This window comes from Echinops telfairi, unplaced genomic scaffold (assembly GCF_000313985.2).
Source record: "Echinops telfairi isolate 266 unplaced genomic scaffold, ASM31398v2 ScPeMD7_3509;HRSCAF=4178, whole genome shotgun sequence".
Taxonomy (NCBI): domain Eukaryota; kingdom Metazoa; phylum Chordata; class Mammalia; order Afrosoricida; family Tenrecidae; genus Echinops; species Echinops telfairi.
Genome location: NW_022107407.1, coordinates 4,534,650 through 4,560,746, shown reverse-complemented (window position 1 = coordinate 4,560,746; position 26,097 = coordinate 4,534,650). Strand labels below are relative to the sequence as shown.

General features: G+C 37.9%; 1 protein-coding gene and 1 pseudogene across 5 annotated transcripts in view; both read left to right on the top strand.

Moving 5' to 3' along the window:
* Nucleotides 1-26,097, top strand: part of RGS7 (regulator of G protein signaling 7) — a 497,629-nt gene that overhangs the window by 314,275 nt on the left and 157,257 nt on the right. For all 5 annotated transcript variants that reach the window (XM_045294230.1, XM_030886696.2, XM_004709818.3 and 2 more), the window contains exons 5-6: nucleotides 4,799-4,905; nucleotides 8,386-8,437. In XM_045294230.1, the coding sequence (XP_045150165.1) occupies nucleotides 4,799-4,905; nucleotides 8,386-8,437 (159 nt within the window). The remainder of the gene's footprint in view (nucleotides 1-4,798; nucleotides 4,906-8,385; nucleotides 8,438-26,097) is intronic.
* LOC115870958 lies at nucleotides 13,412-13,527 on the top strand (annotated as a pseudogene).

Sequence of the window (26,097 nt, the reverse complement as noted above, 5' to 3'; positions counted from 1 at the left end):
TATGAAATATATATATATATATATATTTGCAAACAAGATAGCTTCAATGCATCCATTTTTCTTCTATTCTCCCTTTACAATCTCACAGACATATGAAACTACTAAAATGATCATGACTTGAGCCAGCCTTCTGAAAACAAATTTATGTATGCAGACTCCTTGAGAGCACTTAAAAAAAATCCATGTAGTAAAAAAAATGAAGGCAGTATGCTTTTGGGTTTTTTTAGATTGTACAGAAGAATTAAATACTACCCAATCTGTGTCATCTTTACAATTATTTCTGTTTGAGCTTATAATTGCAGTCACAGTGTCAATACATGCCACAGAGGGTTTTCCTTTTTTCACTTGCCCTCTACAAGTGTGATACACTTCTCCAAGAACTAGTTCTCTCTGATAACACAGCCAAGGTACTTGAGAAAAATTGTCACTCTCCTAGCTTCTAAGGAACATTCCAGCTATACTTCATCCAAGACACATTTGCTCATTCTTCAATCAGTTCATGGTATGTCCAATATTTTTTGTCTATACTATGATTAAAATGCATCAGTTCTTTTCTGGCCCTTCTTATTCATTGTCCAGCTTTTGCATTATATGAATCGTGATAGCATGGTCTTCTGACAATGTGGCTGGGTTAGGATCCTTGGTGGCTTTTCAATTAAGCTCTAGAAACCCCTTATGAAGAAACAAAAGATCATTAAAGTAAAGTCAAATTAAAAAAAAAAAAAAAAGATCAGCATGGATATCAGGATGGACTAGGTCAGTCATGTGGAAGAATTTTTGAAGACAAACAGCTGAATAGAACATTTCAAAGGGGAACTTGAAAAGGAAAAGCATTTTAATAAAATGTTAAATGACTTGGAATTAGAAAAAAATAAAAAAAGAACACAATCAGCATTTCTTAAACTAAATTAACTCAAGAAAAAAACCCAGGCCTCCACTTTCAATAGCTAAAGAATCTATGGGCAAAATAATGTATGATGGGGGAAGCATCAGAAGAAGATGAAAAGAATGCACAGAGCCAATGTATCTAAAAGGACTAGTCCACATTCAACCATTTCAAGAAGTAGCAAATGAGCATTAACCAATGGTACTGAAGGAAAAGTTCAAGCTGCACTGAAAGCAGTAGCCAAAAACAAGACTCCAGAATTGATAGCATATCAATTGAAACATTTCAACAGGCTGGTGAAGCACTGGAAATCCTCATTTGTCTATGCCAGGGGAACTGGAAGACAGCTACTTATCCAACTTGTTGGAAGAAATACATATTTGTACCCATTCCAAAGAAAGGTGACCAAACCGAAGGCTCAAATTATAGAAGATCATTGCTATCACATGCAAGTAAAATTTTCTTGGGACTCATCCAACAATGGTTGCAGCAGTACATTGACAGGAGCCACCAGAGGTTCAGGCCAGATTGAGAACACATAGAACAAAGGATATCATTGTTGATATCATATAAATCATGACTTAAAGCAAAGAATACCAGAAAAATATTTACTTGTGTTTTTATTGATTATGCCAAAGCCTTCGACTATGTGAAACATAACGAACTATGTGGATCATAACAAACTGGAGAAGAATGGGAATTCCAGAACAGTTCATTGTGCTGATGAGGAACTTGTACATGCATCCAGAGGTACTTATGTGAACAGAAGAAGGGAATGCTGCATGGTTTAAAATCAGGAAAAATGTGCATCAACTGAATTTTCTCACCATACTTGTTCAATCTGTATGCTGAGCAAATAATCAAAGAAGCTAGAATGACCCTTAGAGGCAAGGATGGTGAAAATTCATCTCAAGTATTTGGGGCATATTGTCACGAAATAGTAGTCCATGGAGAAGGATATCACACTTGGTAAAGGGAAGGGACAGCAAAAACATGGAAGACTTTTGGCAAGGATTAACACCATGGCTGAGCAATAGGCTGCAATATAAGAACAATTATGAATATGGCACAGGAACATACAATGTCTCATTCGTTATCCAGAGGGCTACTATGTCTTTCAGGATGCAACTCTGACAGCCCCTAACAACAATCCCCTATAATGAGATCTAACATAATTTCATCACCCATAAAGAGATGTGCTATGAGTAGCTGATCAAAAGAAAAGACATTTACTCAGGACTATGGCCTGCTACCAATATAAGTGGACACTGTAGAAAAGAGTACTCTTTTTTTCTGGCCCATTTGTGAGAATTGTGCCCTTCTTTACATTGTGTTATAATCCATATTACAATCCTGGATTTTCATCAGCAAGTGCTTCAAGTCCTCACTCTCAGTCAGCAATGTTGTGTCATCTGCATATCACAGAAGCCTTCTTCCAATCCTGATATCTCATTCTTCTTCATATAATGACATTTCTCTGATTATTTACTCACCATACAGATTGAATAAACATGGCGAGGACATCATGGTTGCCAAAGTAGAGGGTCAATTTAAAAGATGAAGACCGACTGGGAGATGGATTGATAGTGGTTTCAACATTGAACTCAAGTATAACAGTTAGGGGATGACCCAAGACAGGGCAGTGTTTTGTTCTATAGTACATAGGGTAGTTATGGGTCAGAATTGACTAGACAGATACTAAGAATAGCCACAAATTTTACCAGCACTTGCTGTGAAAGTGCATTCACCGTAACTGAAAAAATGCAGTAATTATTTATATATAATATTACATATATAGTATACATAGTCTCTGTGTATAATTTATGAAAAGTCTACTTATTTGTAGAAAGAGAAAGTTCTATGTAGAGACTGTCTTGATAGGCAGTGTGGAGGAAAAGATAACTAGGACACTTAGTAGTAGTCCAAGGACATGGCTAAGCTAATGATTAGTTGTTGTTCCTGATTATCTGTAAAAACAATTGTGTTAGAGCTTGAGTCAGAATTTTACAATGTATATAAAATGCTGAATATCAATTACAGGGGTGTATAATAGCACCCCAATAAGAGGTGAAATGTAATAATTAATTTATTATTAAATACATTGGCACATGAGTGGGGATTTTGAAAGGGATTATCTTTGTGCCATAGCAAGCAGCTTAGTGACTAACTACTTACTGTAGTATGAATCTCCCACTGCTGAGGATGGAGGATACTGTTAGATCCATATACACTTCTGGAACTGCTATAAGAATCTGAGCATTAAAGAACCATTTTTAGCTGCTTGTGTAAATTAGAAATATAAATATTTGCATGAATTGTGTATATTCTCTCTGTCTCTGTCTCTGATTCTCTCTCACTGTTTGCAAGTTGGTTCTGATTCATAGAAACCCTATAGGACAAAATAGAACTACCCCTGTGGGTTTCTGAAACTATAACTCATCTTTCTTCCAAGTTTTGAACTGCTGACTTTGCAGTTAGCAGCCACCACTATGTAACCACTATGCCACCAGAGCTACTATATAAATTTAAACTGGTAAACAAACTAATAAATAAATCTTTTTGTTTTTATCTTTTTACATATATATATGATTTTGTTACACTAGAAAACTCTTTGGGATAGTTCTGCATTTTCCAATCTTCATGTTAGCAAATATTATCTTCCCCTTCATTAATGCACTAAAAACTCAATTGGTCAAATAACTCCATTGGTATAACTTTATTAACCATTTTGTTGGGAAAGAATACTGGCTATCATAGAGTATATGAGTATTACATTCTATTTCCAGCATGTTGGTGTTGGGAAAATACAATTTATAAAAGTCAAATAAGTATTTTCATCAACATTTCTATGGTATTTGTTTATCATTTTATCTCCCTTTTGATCCATTTTAAATTTGTTCTAGTTATTAATGCCCTCTGCTTTCTTTTCAGTTGAGGTATAAAACACTTTGTTCTATTGTTTGTTTGTATATCTTTCTGTATGTGAAATCCAGAATAGATAAGTCTTTAGAGACAGTAACTGGATTAATGGCTTCTTGGGGGTTTGGTGGGGGAAACGGGGAACTAATAACAGTGAATACACAAAAAAAGCAATGTTCTGAAATTAAATGTCGTGATTATTGTACAACTTTTCTTAATATGGTTGAGTTACCGAATGATATGATGTGACTTCTATGCCAACAAACCTGTTTAAAAACAAAACAAAAATAGCAATTGATCTTTACTCGTGACATGTCCAAAGAAAGCAAATGCTCTTTTGTGATCCATAAAGTATACATTGGTTAATTTTCTGAAGTTAAGCTTGGCCTTCCTTTTTTACTAGTAGCTTTGTTGAAACATATCCACAATGGGTGACACTGTTAGAAGTTGAAATACTAGTGCCATAACTTCCAAATTAACAGGAGCACGCAAGTGATCTCAATACAACAAACTGGCAGACTCACTACCCATATGTCATAGGATAGCTTTGTGCAGCATAAATGGTCTTAGATACATAAACATTTTGTCAGAATCACATAACAATGATCTTTTCATTAGAAATGAGATATTAAATATTTTTGATATTGGTTGGGAGCAATGTGAGTGAAAACATTTTAAAACTGTGAAGTGTTTTATATATGTCAAATAAAATTGTTTTTAGAAGAATATTAGGATATGGCAACATGCACCCTCTATTAAATGAGGGACCAGATTTTGTGATTTCAAAATTTGCTCCTAGTTTCCACTTCTGTGCTCTCATGACCGGTCACCATGGGCTGTGGGTGGACTCTGTAGTTATTGAACACTTACACCCTCACTACATGTGTTCAAAGGAAATTTTTAAAAATATCTTATAAGTCAAGAATGCATATATAATAATTAAAGATTTTCTCTGTGTGTGTATGTGTGTTCGTTTTTGTTTTTCACAAACAGTGGAGGCCCTCCATTTGGGAACATTAATGGCTGCCCATGGCTATTTCTTTCCAATCTCAGATCATGTCCTCACACTTAAGGATGATGGTACCTTTTACCGGTTTCAAGTAAGTTTAATGAAATTGTTTTCTAGTAGTAAAATAAAAGCCAGCATTTCCTTGTTGATTAGCTTTCTTTTCAGAAATATTGAAAATGAAAACATTTTATTTTGATTTAGGCTCTTTAGAAACCAATTAATATTATATTCAGGGCAGAAAAGTTAATAAATACAGAGAATGTTAGAATTGCTTAGTTAAGATAATTTGTGGCAAGCTAAATTATGTTATCATTAAAATTATATTTTAAATTAAAAAGAAGAGAAATTCAGAAAATGACCAATTAGGATTTAGGATTGTTAGAGAATCTCCATATCTATAAATGGCATTTACCTACCAACGAGAAGCTAGAGCTATGTAACCAAATTTATTCTTATACCTGACCATTATCCAGAAATATCTTTAGTCCAAATAAGGATATTCGAAACTCTAAAGTAAAAAAGGAAAAATACTATATATTTTGGTGCCTGCAGTTCTTCTACAATACTAACAGGCATATTATTTTTTATGTTAAAGACAACTTAAAACAAAAACAACTTAGAAAACTTCCAAACTCTTCAATGTCATTGCATATTATTTTAAAATGATACAGACATAAATATTCTTTAAGTAAATGATTGTAGATTGTAATTTGAATCATTTTGTATGCAGTTGGTACTTGACTTCACAGTAATCTTTATTCTACCTTTGATTACACTTTATGAATCATCAATAACTGATTTACAGATTATAGCTTATAAAATTAAAATATTGTATTAGAATTCATTCTCTAAATTATGTATTGTAGGTAATTTGAAGAGATTTCCACCAGTGTACAATTTTTAGATGTTGGAGCATATTTCTCACTCACTTTGAGTTCTACGAGATGCTCTACATCTAAATAAAGGCATCATAGTGGTCCGATGAGTTAAGTATCAGGTCAGTAATATAAACCCATCAATTGTATCAGAGACAGAGGATGTAGACTGATTCTGTAAAGCTTTACAGCCTTAGAAATGATGGAGCACTTCTATTCTGTCCTATCAGGTCCCTACATGTAGGAATTATTTCAATGTCAGAGTTCTGTTGTTATTGTTTGTTTGTTTTTTTATAAGGGCTTCAAAAAGTTCTTTGAAAAAAATGTATTATCTCTTAATTCCCAATTTTACATAAATTTTTAGAAATAGGGAGCTGGTGGTAGAGATGTTTAACACATAGACTACTAACCTAAAAAGGTATGGCTGTTTGAATTCACGTAACGATGTCTTGGAAGAGAGACCTAGTGATCTGCTTTTGAAAAAGCATCCACTAAAATCCCTATGGATCACAGTTAGTTCTACTCTGACACAGTTGGCATCACCATGAGTTGGAGCTGACTGAATTGTAACTGTTTTACATTACATTAAATCAACTCCAACTCATGATGATGCCAAGTGTGTGAAAATAGAACTGTGTGTGCATATATATGTATATATATATTCACATATATATGAATAGTCCTAGAGTGCGTGCCTAAAAACTTGCTTAAGAAAACTGAAAAAAAAGGAGTGAATATATTTAAGGAAAATTATTTCTAAAAGTTTCTCCTGAAACAATCTCTCTTCCCTTTCCCTCCCAACTCCCATCAAGTCAACTTTGAAGCATGGTGATCCCAGTTATATCAGAATAGAACTGTACTCCACAGGGTTTTCAATGGTTAATTTTTTTGTAAAAGTTAGTCACAGGGCTTTTCTTTCCAGTTGCCTCTGGTTGGACTTACATCCCAAAGTCTATACCAGTTGAGCTTTAATCTTTATGCTACAAAGGTACCTTCCACTTCTTTAGTATTCTTATATCCCATGATAAATAATCATTGTGTTAATCTGGGTTCTTCAGAGAAACAAATCCACAGAAACTCATACGTATAAGAGAGTGTTTTATATAAAGGATAAGTACACATCAAGAAAACATCCCAACCCAGTGCTGCCCAAGCCCACAAGTCCAACATTAACCCATATGTCCGACACGAATCCACAAATTTCTCCCCCTTCTTACAAAACACATGCAATGATGCCAACTGCAGAAGGAAAGCCAGATCAGTGAACGAGTAAACATCTCAGGGGTCTACACACAGCTGCTCCAGCACCCAGGGCTGCATCGGGGTAGGTCCATATGGCTTCTCCTCAGGGCTGTCTTGCAGGAAGTCAGCCTTGCAAGCTGAAGCAGGGAACTGCTAAGGTAGCTGCACCCTGGTTGGTCCATCAGAAAGCAAGAGACCTGAGAACCTGAAAGGCGAGGCTCACTGAGCCATTTATCCCTCACCCTTCAATTAACCCCACACGTGTTTTATCAGCCAGGTTGGCACAATAAACTTTAACTATCTCAATCATAGAACATTTTTTCACTGAATTACTAAGAAACAAAATAGTCTCGTGAAAACGTGATGCTAACTTAAGTATTCAAGCAAGTTAAAAATATTTGAATAAGGGAGATTTATTCTTTATGCAGTTAAACTGAAAGCAATGGTAGCTGAAATAGCTCATTATTAAATTAGAATTACCTGTGACCCTAAGGTAAACTTTTTAATAAATAAAAATTATTAAGGACTAGCAAACATATTTTTATATGTGACCAAAATTGCCATAAATATGCTCATAGCACACACATAGTAAATATGAATAATAAATACAATATATCCCAAGACACTGATGGGCTTTAGTCACTGCTCCATTGAATAGGGGCATCATCATCATCTGCCTAAAGATTAATATTTAAGTTAACAAGTGTTTAAAGTTTTCCCATAGACCTAAATCTGTACAATTAGCAAAGCTATAAAATAAACTCAATTGCTGCTGATAATCATAGTGTCTATCCTGGTCAAATATTGTCTTTGTAGTTTAGTCAATCAGTTCGTAGAAATATACAGATTCTGAATTATGCATATTAGTCAAATCCATCAAATAAGATATAACTAATTTTTAATGACTTCTGGTTTATACATTTTAAAAATTAGAGTAATAGGTGTATTTAGGTAGTCATGTTTTTAAATTGAGAAGAAAAAGATTTTTTCATGTTTAACTAAGTGTGATAATTTACTTCCAAATCTCTTGAAAGGCTTTTGATAGTTGAAGCTTTGGGTTTACTGACAACTGTTGAGCTACATGCTGCACAGAATGTAATTTGATATATTTAAACACATTTTACTCTGAAACTTACTGAGTATTCTGTTTTCAAGCTTTTTGTAGATTATGGATAATGAAATCAGACTTTTAGCTTGATCAGTTGGTATAAAATCTTAGCAAAAGTATGACAGTTTAAATACCTGCTGATTTTGCACATATTTGGAGTCAAAGCAAATGTAGTGGGTAAAAAATCTTACATTGCCTCTCTGGGCACTTGTTCTGGAGTTTACAAAAATAAGTTATTACCCAGTAATCAGGTTAACTGTTGAAGATGAAAAGAAAACCGAATAAACCAGAAACTCTGGCAATCCTTTATTTGTCTAACTTGCTTTTCACTTTTTTGTTTCCATAGACACCCTATTTCTGGCCATCAAATTGTTGGGAACCAGAAAATACAGACTATGGTCAGTGCTGTATCTCATCATTTTATTATCCAAAGTCAGTGTGTTATGATGAACATGTAGTGTTCAATGTAAGCCAATATTGCTTACATGAAATCTATGAGTGATCTACTTTGGTTATTCTAAAAACTTATTGCCAAGTTTTCAGTGAAGTAGTTCCCTCATTAACCATAAATGAAAACTGTAAAGATTAAAGAGCTGGAAACAAATTCACTACATTGTATGAATTCTGACACATAGTGATCATATTGGACAGAATAGAACTTCTTTCTAGATTTTTAAATCAATTCTTACATTTAGTGAATGTATTGGACAGAGTAGAAGCAGTCCACAGGCTTTTGAGAGTATAAATCTTTACTATAAGACATACAGTATCATCTTTCTCCCAGAGTGACCAGCTGCTGTATTTGAACCATTGACCTAGAAGATTAACAGTCCATCACCAAATACACAGCTCCACTAGGCTCATTCCTTAGAAGTATTTCACTGCCATTGAGTTTATTTAGAGTCCTAGAGACCCTATGGACAGACTAGAACTATACTTGTGAGTTTCTGAGACTATAAATCTTTACAGAAGCAGAAAAGGTCATTATTTTCCTATGTAGCCTATGGTGGTTTCAAATTGCTAACTTTGCAGTTAATATCCTAAGGCATAATCTACTATGCCACTAGGACTCCTGTGTTAGTCTGGGTACATTGGAGAAATAAAACCACAGAAACTCCTATGTATAAGAGAGAGTTTTATATAAAGGGTAAGCGCACATCAAGAAAATATCCCAACCCAGTGCTGCCCAAGCCCATGTTAGCCCATTTGTCTGACACCAATTCACAAACTCCTCCTCCATCTCACAAAACACACGCAGTGATGCTGACTGCAGGAGGAAAGCCGAATCAGTGAGCGAGATGACAGGGGTCTCCACATAGCTGCTTCAGCACTCAGGGCTGCATCGAGGTAGGTCCATGTGGCTTCACCTTGGGGATGTCTTGCAGGAAGTCAGCCTTGCCAGCTGAAGCAGGCACCTGGCTAAGGCAGCTGCATCCTGGTCCGGTCATCAGAAAGCAAGAGACCCGAGAACTTGAAAGGCGAGGCTCGCAGAGCCATTTATTCCTCCGCCCTTCAATTAACCCCACGTGTTTATCGGCCAGGTTGGCGCAATAAACTAACTACCTCAATTCCTTTTACAAGTATGAAAACAAACCAACACACAAAAACTCAATGCCATAGTCAGGATATTCATCAAAGTTAAGGCACTTGAATAAAGAAGTAAGAACTGCTGATTTGTGGATCCCAAGTTGTGGAGAATGTTTTAGAAGCCTTTGTCCCAACTTGGTTGTTGTCTAGAGTTAATATCCTTAAAGAGCATATTCTAGTGGAGGGAGCATTCTAGTGGAGGGAGCACGCATATAGCTAAGAGAAAGCTCTTAGCAAAAGATCAAGGAACCCTCAAATACTAGCACAACTATGTAAGAATAGTATTTCATAGACTAAGGTAAGGGCCAATTTTCTCATTTTTTAAGGCAAGAATAATAATATTGATTTCCTAGTGACATTGGAAAAATCCAAAGTAATGTGTCTAAAGAATACTCAATAGATGGACATTTTTATACCTGTGCTTGCTATCTTACTTCTATGTGGAAACACTCATGGAAAAGCATTTTTTTCTCAATGAATCTTCCAATCCATCTCTCATGTTTTTCATAAATATATTAGATATTTACTATTAGACCTCCTGGAAATAACATCTGACATTGCACTTAAATGATTACAGAAATGGTGCAAAACCACATTTGACCTCACAATCTGTAGTCCCAGTGGCATAGTGGTTAAGCATTGGTCTGCTAACCACAAGCCAATTCAAGGGAAAATGATGAGGCTTATTCGGCCTCTGTAAATAGTTAGTCTTAGAAATCCAGGCGGCACAATTTTACCATGTCCTACAGGGTCCCTGTGATTCAGAATCAACTCGATGGTGATGATTTTGTTTTTGGGTTTGGCTATAGGGGAGAAGACTAGCCCAAGGTATGTTGAACATATTCTTCAGTTTTAAGATTTTCTAGTTCTACTTCCTTGCACATTTCATATTTGACTTTGTCTTCTCAAAGTGTTCTTTTGAATTTTCTGTTCAGCTCTTTGATTTAATCATTTCTTCCATTTGCCTTAGCCACTCTCCTCTATTAAGAGCTTGTTTCAGAGTCTCTTCTGACATGCAAACTGATGCATCTCTTTCTTGTCATTTTTGTTTTTGTTTGTTTTTTAAATCATTTTATTGGGGGCTCATACAGCTCTTATCACAACTCATATATATGTCCATTGTGTCAAGAACATTTGTACATTTGTTGCCATCATCAGTCTCAAAAGAACCCAAACCCATTTTCTTTCTACTTGAGCCCTTGGTATTAGCTCCTCATTTTTCCCCTCCGGCCCCCACCCTCCCTCCCTCATGAACCCTTGATGATTTATAAATTATTATTATTTTTTCATGTCTTACACTGTCCAATGTATCCCTTTACTCACTTTTCTGTTGTCCATCCCCCAGGGATGGGGTTTTGTATAGATTATTGTGATCGGTTCCTCCTTTCTTCCCTACCTTATCCTTACCTTCCTGGTATCACTACTCTCATTATTGGTGCTGAGGGATTTATCTGTCCTGGATTCCCTGGGTGTCCAGCTCTTATTTCTACCAGTGTACATCTTCTGGTCTAGCCAGATTTGTAAGGTAGAATTGGGATCATGATAGTGGGGGTGGGGTGGGGAGGAAGCAATTAAGAATTAGAGGAAAGTTGTATGTTTCATCATTGCTATACTTAACGCTGACTGGCCCATCTCCTTCCCAACAGCCTTCTGTAAGGGGATGTCCAATTGCCGTCAGATGGGCTTTGGGTGTCCACTCCACTGTCCCCGTCATTCACAATGATATAATTTTTTTGTTCTTTGATGCCCGATACCTGATACTATCGACACCTCATCATCACCCAGGCTGGTGTGCTTCTTCCATGTGGGCTTTATTGCTTCTCAGCTAAATGGGCACTTGTTTATCTTCAAGCCTTTAAGACCCCAGACACTATATATTTTGATAGCTTGGCACCATCTGCTTTCTTCACCACATTTGCTTATGCACCCACTTTGTCTTCAGTGATTGTGTCAGGAATGTGAGCATCATGGAATGCCACTTTAATAGAACAAAGTGTTCTTGCATTAAGGAAGCACTCAAGTGGAGGCCCAATGTCCATCTGCAACCTTAATACTAAGCCTATAAATATGTGCACATAGATCTATTTTCCCATCCTTATATATAAATATATTTACATATGTACATGCCTATATTTAGACCTCTATAAATGCCCTTTGCCTCCTAGTTCTTTCCTCTATTTCCTTTTACTTTCCTTTTGTCCCACTCTCATGTTCAGCCTTCATCTGGGTTTCAGCAATTCCTTTTGGTTACATTGCCCTTGATGAAGCCTTACAGGCCTCTTTTCTTGTCATTTAAATGACATTTTGCTGTCTTCATGGATGATGTTTTTGATGTCATCCCATAATTCATCATGATTTCTGTCATTTCTGTTCCTGAGATATTCTCAAAATTCAGGTGGGATCAACTCAAGGTGGGTTTTTGGCCCTTGTGCACAGCTTTCATTTTCTTCAGCTTCAGCCTGGATTTACTTATGGGCAATTGATGGTCTTTTTCAATAACCTTTTTTAACTGCTGATATTGAGCTTCTCTTCCCACAGATTTTGTCAATTTGATTTCTGTGTATTCTACCTGGAGAAGTCCATGTGCATAGTTACAATTTGTGTTGTTGTAAAAAGGCATTTGCTGTGAACAGGTCTTGCACTTCATGTGATCTCCAGCATTGTTCCTATCACCAAATCTATGTTTTCCAACTATTAAGCCTTCCTCTTTGTTTCTAGCTTTTGCATTCTAATCACCAATAATTATCAATATATCTCGATTGCATGTTTCATCAATTTTCCATTGAAGACATTGGTATGATTCTTTAATTTCTTCATCACTTGCTTTTGTGGTTGGTGCAGAAATTTGAATAGTAGTTGTACTGATTTGATTTCCTTGAATGAAGATAGATATAGTCCTATCACAGACGGCATTGTAATTCACAATAGATCTTAAAATGTCCTTTCTGACAATGAATTCAGTCATTCACTGTCACCACTTCTCTGTCAATTTGTTGTACTGTGGTGATTTATGTGTTTCTGTAATGCTAGAAGCAATGTCACTGGTATTTCAAATGCCAGCAGGGTCACACAGAGTGAATCGTTTTCAGAGGAGCTTGTGGACTAAGAACACATTATGAAGAACAAACTGGAGGCTGACTTTGGGGGAAATAGCTGCTGAAAGCCTTATGCATAGCACCAAAACATTGCCAGATACTCACTTTAAGGGACTTTACTGGGGAAGTTAATAGGTTACCCAAAGTCCAAATCAGGAAACAGTAAGGACAGAGCCACTGGTCCACATCAACACCTTTCCTATCCAATTCTCTCTGCAGTCCTTAGCCTTTCAGCCACGGCCTCTGCCTGTATGAACCAGGAAGATAGCTCACTGTTCTGTGTCAAAGTCTCAGCACTTCTCTTCTGTCTTGTTGTCTTCTTGCCTCTTATCTTGACCTGGATCCTTTGTTGTGCCCAGGTTCTACATTCTAGAGCCTTTTCTACTGGTCTCGTCATCCCCTACTTCAGCAATCAATCTGGATTTTGCTCCACTAGTGGCTGTTCTTTCAATAGTCCTGGGATTTCTCTCTGTGTTGCTGTGTCTGATGTGGCGCATTCTTACATGGCAGTCTGGTTATCTTTTTTATTTTTTTAATTAAAATTATTTTTCCAAACCCAATATGATTTTATTTTTTTATAATCAGTTGATAACTAAAGTAGGAACCTAGCATTTAATTGTTTTTACTTCTTGAAGGTATTTTTTTTTCTTTTAATTTCATCATTTTATTTGGGGCTCATAAAACTATCACGAGCATCCTCTGATGTACCTGTTGTTCTTCTGATTTGCACTAGGATACGAAAGAATAAAAAGTCCCTGCGCGTTCTGTCTTTGTGGTGGGTCCAGATTGAATGAGGGATTACAAAGCAAAAAAAAAAAATTAAAGTTCTCCTATCATAATCCATACATACATCCATTGTGTCAAGCACATTTGCATACCACTTGCCATTATTAGTCTCAAAACATTTGCCTTCCACTTGAGCCCCTGGAATCAGCTCCTCATTGTTCCCCTTCACTCCATAGTCCCCCCTCCCTCATGAACCCTTGATAATTTATAACTTATTATAATTTGGCCATATCCTACATTGTCTGAAGTCTCCCTTCACCCATCCCACCGTTGTCCATCCTTCAGGGAGAAGCCTATATGCAGATCCTTGTAATCGGTTCCCCCTTTCCACCCCACTCTCCTTCAACCCTCCCTGTACTGCCACACTCACCACTGGTCCTAAAGGGATCATCTGTCCTGGATTCCCTGTGTTTCCAGTTCCTATCTGTACCAGTGTACATCTTCTGTTCTAGCAAGATTTGTAATGTAGAATTGGGATCATGGTGAAGGGGGAGGATGAAGAATTTAGGAACTAGAGGACAGTTTTATGTTTCATCATTGCTACACTGCACCTTGACTGGCTCATCTCTTCCCTGGGACCCTTCAATAAGAGGATTTTCAGTTGCCGACAGATGGGCCTTGGGTCCCCAATCTGTACTCCCCCTCTTTCATAATGATTTGGTATTTTGTTCTTTGATGCCTGATACCTAATCCGTTGGACATCTTGTGATCACACAGGCTGGTGTGCTTCTTCCATGTGGGCTTTGTTGCTTCTGAGCTAGATGGCCACTTGTGTACCTTCAAGTCTGTAAGATCCCAGACTCTATATCTTTTGGTAGCCAGGTACCATCAGCTTTCTTCGCCACATTTGTTTTGGCATCCACTTTGTCTTCAGCGATCGTATCTGGAAGGTGAGCATCATGGAATGTCAGTTTAATAGAGCAAAGTATTCTTGCATTAAGGGAGTACTTGAGTGGAGGTCCAATGTCTATCTGCTCCCTTAATGCTAAGCCTATAAATATATGCATATTGATCTATTTACCCATTGTCATATATAAATATATTTACATAAGTACATGCCTGTATTTAGACTTCTATAAATGCCCTTTGCCTCATAGCTCTTTCCTCTATTTCCTTTGACTTTCCTCTTGCCCTACTATCATGCTCAGCCTTCATTTGCATTTCAGTAGTTCCTCTCGGTTACATTACCCTTGATCATGCCCTACCAGGCCTCCTAAACTCTCCTCACCACCGATTTGGAGCACTTGTTCCCTTGTCCCTGGGTGTGTTAAAACCACTTCCTTTTCCCTTACCTCCCCCTCTCCTATGTCCCCCCCCGGAACTGTCAGTCCCATTGTTTTCTCCTCCAAATTGTTAATCCACCCTATCTTATTTAGACAGACCTGTGGATATAATAACATCCACAAAAACAAGACAGAACAAAACAAAGCAGCAAAAGAAAACAAAACAACAAAAGTCAATGACAAAATAACAGCAACTACAACAAAGAAAGGCCTGTAGTTAGTACAAGGACTGTTTGTTGGACTTTAGGAGTATTTTACTATCGAGTCTGATGGGGTGCCACGACTTGGCCTCAAAGTCTAATTTTGGTATTCCCTGAGGATTTCGTTGCTCTGCTCCCCTTGCTGTTCTGTTGCACGTCCTAAGTGTTTTGCCTCAGTGTGGTGGGGTCAGATAGGGCACAATTCCCACACTGTTTCTGTAGTTTTGTCCCCTGTAGGGATCTGGGTCAGTTAGGGATGTCATGTCTCATAACGGGGTCGGCCATATTGTCTTCTCTGTGGATTGGCTGCTCTGAGCGGGAATCTTGTCGCCAAGGCCTGGTGTGCCAGGATGTGCTCCACTCTCTTTTCCTCCCGCTTCATTTGCTCCCGTGTGCTCTGATCAGACATGTCCCTCCCCCTGAGCTGCAGATTCAGTGCTGTCCAAGGAAATAAATTCTTCTGGGGGGAGGCACAGCTGTCCACATAGTTGGGATTGGGGCCGGCCCCTCAGCCCTCTCCACTCTTTCCCTACTCCATCCTGGCATGTTGCATTCACATCTTGGAGCACTGGGTTGAAGTCTGGTCCCTCTTTCCCTGTGAAGATATAAACAATACTCTCCCCTAAGTTGGGTTAGTGCCCTGTGCCCCCGCTACCCATTTCATTTTTTTTATTTGCCCCACTCCTTTTTACTTGGCTACCATATCTATCCCTGTTTTTGGTCTGGCCCCTGCCACACTACCTATTCTTCACCCCAGGAATGTTTGTATACAGTATCTTTTTCCCTATGCCTCATTTGCATTTTTTAATCTTATCTCAGTGGATTCATGTTGTACTTGCCCGTTTGGTCTTAGCTTACTTTGCTTAGCATAATTTCCTTCAGTTCTTTCCATGTGATGATATACTTTGTATGTTCATCACTGCTTTTTATGATGTGTAGTACTCCAATATATGTATGCACCATAGTTTTTAATCCATTCATCTGTTGCTGGAAATTTGGGTTCTTTGCAACTCCTTGCAATTGTGAACTGTGTCACAATGAACATTGGAGCACAGATGTCTGGCCGTGGTTTGTTTCTTGTCTCTTCTGGGTATATGTCCAGTAGGGGGATTGCAGGGTCGTATGGTAGCTCGATTTCCATTGATATCACCAGATTGATTTCCATAGTGGCTACATACTTACAGGTCCACCAGCAGTGAATGAGTGTTCCTCTCTCCCCACTACCACTCCAACACTGGTTCCTTTCTGATTTTTTTAATTGGACTATCTTTGAGGGTGTTAGGTGGTGTCTCATTGTTGTTTTAATTTGCGTTTATCTTATAGCTAAAGATCAGGAATATTTTCTCATATGTTTATTGGCCATTCAGATTTCTGCCCCTGTGAAACTTCTGTTCAGGTCCTTTGCCCACTTCCTCAGTAGGAAATTAGTTTTGTTCGTTTTTGAAGATCCGAGTATTGTAGATTTTAGTAGTAATGCCTTTGTCTGATGTGTCATTGCTAATGATGATTTCCCAGTCGGTGGGCTCTCTTATTACTCTCTTGGTGAATTCTTTCGATGTACACAGTTGTTTTATATTCACTAGATCCCACTTGGCAATTTGTGCCTCCTCTGTGTTTCTATCCTTCCCTGTTTCTGATAGCCCACATATTTCCTGTGACATAGTTCTCATTGATGGCCCTAATTGTTTAGGGTTTTACCTTGAGGTCTGTGATTTCATTTGGGGTCACCTTGAGTTTATTCTTGTGTAAGGAGTGAGATAAGGGTCTTCCTTCATTTTTCTGCAGGTAGATATCCATTTTTTTCAGCATCACTTGTTGAAGAGGGCATCTGCTTCCCATTGGGTATTTTTTGGGCCCTTATTGGAGATCAGTTGTCTGTATGCTGATGATTTTATTTCTGGGGTTTCAGTTCTTTTCCATTGGTCTAAATATCTGTCATTATATCAATACTACGTGGTTTGGACAATTGTGGCTACATAATACGTGCTAAAGTCAGGTAGAGCAAGCCCTCCCACTATATCCGTCTTCTTGAGGAGTTCTCTGCTAACTTTGGGCTTCTTCTCCCTCATATGAAGTTGGTAACGAGTAAGACAGATGAGAGTAATTGTATTGGAATTGCATTAAACTTATATAGTGCCTTGAGCAGAATTGACATCTTTATTATAGTGAGTCTTCCAATCCATGAGCATGGGACATACTTCCATTTGTTGAGGTCGCTCTTGGTTTCTTGCAATAGTGTTCTGTAGTTTTCCTCATACAGATCTTTTGTTCTTTTCATCAGGTATATCCCTATATATTGCTATTTGTGCTTGGTTATTGTGAAGGGTACTACCTTTTTTACCTCCTCTTCTGTGTGTTAGCTAAAACCTCCAGCATGATATTAAATAAGAGTGGGGGCAAGGGGCATCCTTGTCTGGTCCCTTTTTTCAGTGGGATTGTGTTAGTCTTTTCTTCATTGACTACCATGTTGGCTGTTGGTTTTTCATATATAGCTTGTATTGTCTTGCGGAATTTTCCTTCCATTCCTATCTTCTCAAGTGTCTTAAACAGGAATTGGTGTTGGATGTTGTCGAATGCTTTTTCTGCATCTGTTGATATTATCATGTGGTTCTCATAGTTTTTCATGTCAATGTGGCGGATGACACTATGGTCTTTCATATGTTGAACCATCCCTGCATCCCTGGTATCAATCCCACTTTGTCATGGTGAATTATTTGTTTAATATACTATTGTATTATATTGGCCAGTATTTTGTTAAGGTTTTTTGCATTGATGTTCATTAAAATATTGTTCTGTAGTTCTTAATTCTTGTGTGATCCTTGCCCGGTTTTTTATATCAGAGTTATACAAGCTCTATAGAAGGAGTTTGGGAGTATGATGTCTTTTTCTATGTTTTTGAAGAGTTTGTGTAGGATTGGTGTCAGTTCTTCCCTGCATGCTTGGTAGAATTCTCCTGTGAAGTCATCTGGTCCATGAGATTTATTTGTTGATAATCTCTTGATAACCTTGTCTATTTCTTCTATTGATATAGATCTGTTGAGATTCTTGACATCCATCTGGGATAGTCTAGGGAGGGATTGTTTTTCCCAGAATTTGTCCATGTCTATTCCAAGTTGTTGAATTTAGTGGAGTACCATACTTCATAGTATTGTGTAATTATCCTTTTGATTTAATTAGGGTCTATTGTAATGTCCCCTCTCTCATTCCTAATTAATGCTGTTGAAATTTGTTCCCTCCTTTCTTTGGTTAGGTTTGCCAGTGGTCTGTCAATTTTGTTTATCCTTTCAAAGAACCAACTTTTAGCAGCATTACTTTTCCCATAGTTTTATTTTCCTTCTCCTGAATCTCAGCCCTGATTGTTATTATTTCTTTCTTTTGATATTATTAGGATTGTTCTTCTGACTCTGCTCTAGTCGTTGTAAATTTTGTGATGTGCAAGTATTGCTGTGAAACTTCCTCTGATAACAGCAAAACGTCCCATAAGTTTTGTTACGTTGTTTTCTCATTCTCGTTGGTTTCTAGAAATTTTCTATTTTCATTTCTGATTTGGGCCAGTACACACTCATTTTGCAATAGAGAGTTATTTATCCTCCAATTGTTTTCTCTTGGTTTTTTTCATCTTTCTTTTGTTGATTCCCAGCCTTATGGCACCGTGGTCAGAGAGAGAAGCCTGTATGATATCAATATGCTTAAATTTATGCAGATTCGCCTTATGCCCCAGCATTTGGTTTATCCTTGAATATGTGCCAAGCAGGCTTGAAAAGAACGTGAAGTTTTTTGTATTTGGAATAAAAGCTCTGTCAATATCTATCTGTCACTTCAAACTGTCTAATTGTTGTGTTTATATCTCTAGCCTCCTTGTTGAGTTTCTTTCTCTGTGATCTCTCTTTCTCAGAGAGTGGTGTATTGAAGTCGCCACTATAATTGTTGAGGCTGTGATTTCTTTTTTCATCTTTTTTTTGGAGTGTTTGGTTGACATATTCAATGTTCTCTCATTCAGGGAGTATATGTTCACATTGCTTAGTGGTTCTTTGTCTACCTTTTCCTTGAGCATTATATAGTGTCCCTCCTTAGCTCTTTTTATAATTTTCACTTTGAGGTCAATTTTATTCAAGACTAGGATTGCAACCCCTGCTTTTTTTTTTAATTGCCCTTTGCTTGGTATTCCTTTCTCCAGCCTATTTTTGTCTGTAGCCTTGAGATGTGTCTGCTGTAGGCACCAGATTGATGGGTTGTGTTATCTAAGCCAGTCTGCTAGCCTCAGTCTTTTAATGCCTGAGTTCAGCCTATTTAATGCCTGAGTTCAGCCCATTCATATTCCATCTATGAACCTGTGATATCATCTTATACCTTTTGTGTTGGGTGTTTTCCTACCTTCCTTTCTGATCAGTGTGTTGTGCTTGTATGTGTTTGTGCGTGTGTATCATTCTTGACTTTTTTCCATCCTTATGCCAATGCTATCTTGGCATCTGTTTTCTCTTTGTTACCCTCTGGGTGAGGTTGTTCTATGTGACTGTCTCCTATTTATGCTTAGTGAGTGTTTTTCTTTTGTCCATACTGGGTCGGCAAGGATATTTTGTAGGCCTGGGTTTCTTCTAATATATTCTTTGAGTTTTTCCTTGTATGGGAAGACTCTTACTTCTCCATCTATCTTGATGGATAATTTGACTGCATAGAATATTCTATGGTTTGTGTTATTTTCCTCCAATTTTTGGAATATGTTACTCCACTCTCTCCTCTTCTTCATAGTTTCTGCTGATAGGTCTGATCATATTCTTGTTTGGGAACCTTTATATGTGATTGCTTGTTTTTCCCTAAGTGTTCTGTTGACTTTTCTCCTTTTCCGCAAAGTTGGATAGTTTAACTACTATGTGCCTTTGTGACTTCTTCTTGGGTATTAGTCTAGCTGGTGTTCTTTCAGCTTCCTGAAGATATCCTGGGTTTCATTCATTAAGATGGGGAAGTTTTCCTTCAAGAATTTTCTTACTATTGTTGCAAATGACTTCTTTGTTGTGTCTTCCTGCGGTAATCCATTTATTCTGATGTTGTTCCTATTCATAGCATCAGACATAGCTCTTAGGTTTTCTTCAGCGTCTCTGATGATCTTATTAGATTTTTGTTCACGTTTGTTAAAGACTGTTTGGCTGTCCTCCAAGTCACTGGTGTGGTTCTCTGCTTCCTCCAGTCCATTTTCGAGGTCCGTGAGTCTTCTATCTCCCCCTCAAACTCTTGTATTTCCCTTTGGTGTATGGACCTTACCCCCTCTATCATTTCATCTTATTTCTGTATTGTTTCCTTCATATCCTGTATGACTCCAAGCAGCATAATGCAAATTTCTTTCTGTGGCAGATGACTGTCTACCTCTATGCTTGTCATTAGGTTCTGGACGTCTTCTGCCATTGCCATTTGCTTCTTCCATTTTTCAGTTGATGTCATTGGGGTTGATTGCTATTGGCATTGTGTTGTTTTATAGGAGCCAGGTGCCATTTTCCAGGGAGTCAAAGAGCACTAGCTCTCTCTGGGAGACCCATAGGAATGCTTCCTAAAACTGCCTGCAGCTAATTTCATTATCAAATTAGCCTACCACTTTATCCTCCTTTGGCTTCACTCTCAAGGGGTGTGCCACAGAAGCCTGGTGGGTTGCCTGCTATGGTGTAGAACACCGCAAATGGTGGGAGGAATTGATCTGGTCAGATAGATCACTTCAGAGGTTTGGCAGATGTTCCTGCAGCAGTGTGGAACAATGGCGAGTGTTTGCCGAGCTGCCTTAGGCCCTGTGAGGCACTAAGGTAGGTGGGAGTAAATTCCCTCTGTTGCTTGGGCCCACAGAGGACAAATAGGAGCTCCCCCAGCTACACAGGCAGGAATTCCTCACAAAGGAGTTGGTCAGAATATCCCCTGGTGGAGGGGAGGCAGGCTTTCCCCATCCTCAGGCTATGCTGCACAGGATGGAGAGCAGGCATAAATGCACTAGGCTAAAGGGAGTGTTCTGGATGTCGGCATTGTCAGGTAAGAGAGCAAGGAAGAGACAAAGAAGTAAAAACAAACTAAGCCTGCTGAGGCTGTTGGGGGATAGAGAGAAAAGAGATAAACAAAAGTAAATCTATAGCTGAGCTCTGATCCTTGCCAATGAGGCTGCAAAGGTTTAATCCTTGCCTGGAGGCGGCAACAAGCTGTGGCTTTGTTGAAATAAAGCCCCTGTGCTGGCTCCAAATGGTCCCAGCTGCAGCCGAGACTGTGGTGTGGCTAAGGTCAAACCCTAGCCAGCCTCCAATGTGGAAAAACAAAAGTCCCCAGCCCCTCAAACCTTGTGAATCTATGCCGACTTATCTTTATGATGCTCCTCCAGCAATCTGGCAGTGTTGAATTTCCCTTTTAGTAACTGTCCTGCTCTGATTTCTGCAGAGTCCCTCTGGTATGTGTTGCTCAGTCATTATCTTCCCATAAGTCCCTGGTTTTTATCTTTCAAAAGATCACCCCCAACAGAACAAAACATGGGTACTTGAGTCACATAGACTCAATCCTCCTCAATCCTGTAACAGATAACTCTCTCCAAAATGGGAATATAACTATAGGCATTGGGATAGAATGTATAGTACGTCACACAAGAAATTATGAGTAGAATAGCCATATTAAGTCATTGTGTGCATCCCAACAACTGATTTTGTTTTCATCACCCATATTCTGGCCCTATTGGATACTGTTGTATTTAACATTCTGATAATTTACCAACAACAGATTATACTTATTTTAAAGTATTGCGTTTAACTATTCATCACAACTTTTGAGTTTGGGCGCTGTTTTAAACATTTCTCTTTAGATAATTGCTGCCAAAGCTCCCCTTAATTATAATGATACTTATGCTATATTTGGTGTTTCAAGCCTTTGTTTTGGGTTCAAATAAATGACAGCTACTATAATGTCTTGCTAATTTAGAAGAATCTTGATTTGGTTATAACCAGACTGTTAGGATCTAAATGCAATTCTTTGATTGCAGTCCCAAGTCGACATTTCAGTCCATTTTTTAAGGCAAATAACTCATTAATCATTTGTTTAGGACTTAAGCAAGCGTGGACAGAAGCAGAAAGCAAAAGTAATGTTACTATTCTTTATAGTTAGTGAGCATTATAGGCTACTGCATTGATTATAATAACCTGGTTCCTGGTTACAAGATCAAAAGAAACAATATTATTAATTGTAATGTTCTGATCTCGAGAATATGAGAGTACATTCTAGAATCTATCACTAGTGGAACTTTCTGTGATCAGAGGGGGGAGGAGGCAGATCATTCAGTAGCTAACAAAAATGGAACTTCTTTTGCTAGTCTGCCTCATTCCTTACTCCTTTTATTTGGGAATGAAATTGTTGATTCATCAGAAACTTCTTTTGCACTTAGGTTGGTATAGTGGGTTCTCAATATCATATCATAATGAACCTTTCATTCTGCATAAGCCGGACAGCCTTGTTGTGTGAGTGGTGAAATCAGGCAACAAGTCCATTTGCCTTGACCATGGTCAAAGTTGTAAGCATGATGGTAAAGGGCCTTTATCTATGTGGTGTAAGACCAGTGGGCATGAACCTCTTTACTGGGACACAGTCACTGGGTTGACATGGGTGCACAGGTAGGCTACTTGCTGGTGGCTGGGGTTCTGCCTTCCTGAAGAATTTGTGGAGTTGGTGCTGGACAATCTATAAGATTTTCAGGGACTTAAGCAAATTATGATCATGACTTTTTGCCTGCAGGTGTCCTTGGAACAGTGTCCTTGGGTTGGTGTCAGATTAACATGACACCTTTACACAACTTTTTAGCAACATACAATTTTCAAAACAGGGACAACAGTTTTAACAATATAAAACTAATATATATACTGTTTTAAATACACCAGCCTTATTTAAATGTAATATTTTATAAGTGAGCAAAACAAAAAACATTTTATATTTTTATCTATGAAAGTTTTTAGGCCAGTTACCTTATGCCTTTATCCTCACCAATTTGGGGCATTCAATTTTTATACTGCATACTTATATTAACCTAGTGCTCTGAGGCAACAAGCAAGTTCTTTGATGTGAAGAATCCAAATGGAACCTTGTGAAACTTCATTCATAAGCAAAATCACATTAGTAGAGGACATCATAGAGTCAGTAGCATACGCACCAATTTACAGGCTCAAAAATCTTCTCTTCATCTGGTCAGATTTTGGTTAACACATTGTGGGCTGCCTCACTTGGCTCCACCAGGGTGCCCATTGGTTGTCTTGCCTTTGACCATGGGCCCAGTCACAATTTTTTTTAAACAACTTTAACTCTCTCGGACTAGGCCAAGAGCTTCAGGCAATTTTCTCTTGTCCTCTTCATTAGTATCCTGTGAACCCTGTTCTCGAGTGTTAGTGACCAGACTGAACCCATTTTCTTATTGCTGCATTACTTTCCATTTCCACACTAGTGGACTCAAGTGGTCACCTAGCAAGCATTTCAGGCTACTTACAGGCTCCTTTTAACATTTAGTCCTAGAGAGGAGAGTTTCTTCATGGCTTAAATTTAGGCACAAACCACTAGTTTAAAGGTTTAAAAAGACAAAAGGATTACTTTTTCTTCTGCAAACAGCAATCTTCACCAGTTTGTGTAAATGTCCAGAGCACTCAGAGCACTAGGTGATGCTTACCTTTTCAGAGCCTTCTTTGCAGGTGTGGCATATACCCATTTTAAAGATTCAAATTGATAGCTGAAAGCAAGTAGACTTACAAACTTTTTATTCTTTTACTTTTCAATTATCTTTTTATTAATTACTGTATTAATAATAATAATTAAAAGAAAACCGTATCGGCTTAGTAAAGCCAGATATTAAACTCAATTTCTAAACAGATTTAATTTGTATTTACTTTATGTTGACTTTTACTTAAACCCTTTATTGACATGAAATATGGCCTCAGGCTGTTGATTGATTTAAGCCAGGGCAGGGCCCTCTTATCATCCACCTTGACTTTCAGTCAGCCACTTTGATCAAGCAGCACAGTTTCTGCCAGAGAGCTTTAGGGGTCCTTTTTGCCCCTTTAGTTAAAACTTACATCTATAACATTTATTTATTTAGCCATCTTAGACAGCATTAGCCAAAGATAACTTCTAGGAATTAAAACTTTAACTTCCCATATTCTTTCCAGAACACTATTGAGTAAATATGTGACCTTTATCTGACCTCTGGCTGTGTAGCTACAAGCAATTTTTACAAGTATCACTGTTCAGGGGAACAAAAGATTGACTGTTAGCCAAAAAAAAATATTCTGTATAATTCCAAATGGCATTGTTTACATAACTACAAATGGTTGCATTTATACCTTTAGACCAATTTTTATGAGGAGCCCAATTAAAAATATTGAAAGCATCATTAACAATATGTGTGTGTGTGTGTGTGTGTGTGGCAATTAATGCCACTCCTTTTGTACAATTTTATGAGAAGTTAAAATTTGACAAAATATATTATTTTCTTTGCCAAGCTGTGCAGTATTCTAAAGTTACTCCTGCTACAGAGAAAAATCTATAATTAGTTAGATTAACAGATAACCAAGACATTTACATGTGCATTTTAGCTTTATGACAACCTTCTTCAGATTTCACACATAATGAATAAGTGTTATAACCCAAGTAAATTTCAAGGCACGTCCTTACTTGTTGAGAAAGCGACTTTTTTTTTCCCCATCTTATAGTTATGCAGTTTGTTGAGTGTCATTGGTGGAAATCACAGGTCCTGGAAAATGCTATTCAACAATTTGTATGAGGAATATAAGCCCAATAAGAGTGATCTGCACTTACTTTAGATGAAAAAAAAAAAAAGCAATGCCAGCTTGGCCAGAATCATGCATTCAGGATAAATTGTTTGGTCTCTGACTGAGACTGTCCTTGTAGGAAGCTCTGGAGACAGCCTGTTTAAGGTAGACACGTGAAAGAGAAATTTATACATTTTTTTAATCTGTTGAAATGCAAACACAACTTTTCCCTTGATTGAACAAAGGTTTTACTATTTACTTAAAATTATTATTTCATGATTTTCTTCTTTATAATGTGTGCATTGGTTCCTTCCTAAGGGTCGCTTGTCCTGAATCTGAACTCTAGCTGTGTTTGGTTTTATAGTCTTTTGAGGGCCCGGTCTGCTTCTTTTAAGGCCACTACTAAAGTCCAGTCTACAGTCTATTTGCTTGTTTCTTCAGGCATTATAAACCCTTTGAGCAATTTCTATGAATTCTGATAAAAAAATTAAATTTGTTTCTATTTCCTTTCATGTCCCATCCCTGCTGAAGCTCAACACAGCTTTTTGGTCTTTGAGGTGAACACAGTTGTGCTCCTTTGACGTGAAAAGCACAACCCTTATTTGCTGGCAGTCATTTCAAGTGGGCGATAAATTTAGGGAAAAAGCAGGGGCTTTACCAGAGTTCTGTAGAGCAGGGAGCCAGTGTCTGCTGACGTTTTCTGCTCTTTACAGTTGAGAGCAAGCAGTCAACCTCTGTGTCTGCTCTTCACTCTCCACAGATGAGACAAGGGGGATGACTGTTGCCTGTGGGGGATTAGAGACAGAGGCCGCAGCAAACAGGTTCAGGCAAGGCAGGGGGGGCAGACTTTGCCCAAGAAGCTGCAGTAGATGGGTAGGGCTTGGGGCCACCTTAGAGAATTTTTCATTTTACACAGAGATTCTGGAGTACAGGTGGATCTAGGGTGTTACAGAGGTGCTGAGCATGGAGAAAGCACTTTTCAGTGGCAGAAAGCTCTTGTACAAAAAGTCAGAGACACTGAGCAGCCAAAAAGTGTGACCCAAAAGATAAGCCAAGAATTAACTAAAGATGAATGAGACTGCATTCCACGGGAAGGGAGGAGGCAGACATTTCAAAGGTAATATTTCATCTGATTTTTAACCCTCTCAGTATGATGCAGAAAAATAGGAGGGGAATTCCACTTAAAATGAAATCCTTCAGGTGTTCGCCTGACCAGCAGGTTGGAATTTTAATTAGAGGCAAAAACACCTATGTGTTAGACAGGGTTCTCTAGAGAGATAAAACCAAATTCTTGATAATATAATATATTTATTTATAAAGGTAATTAATATATAACAAAAAATGAA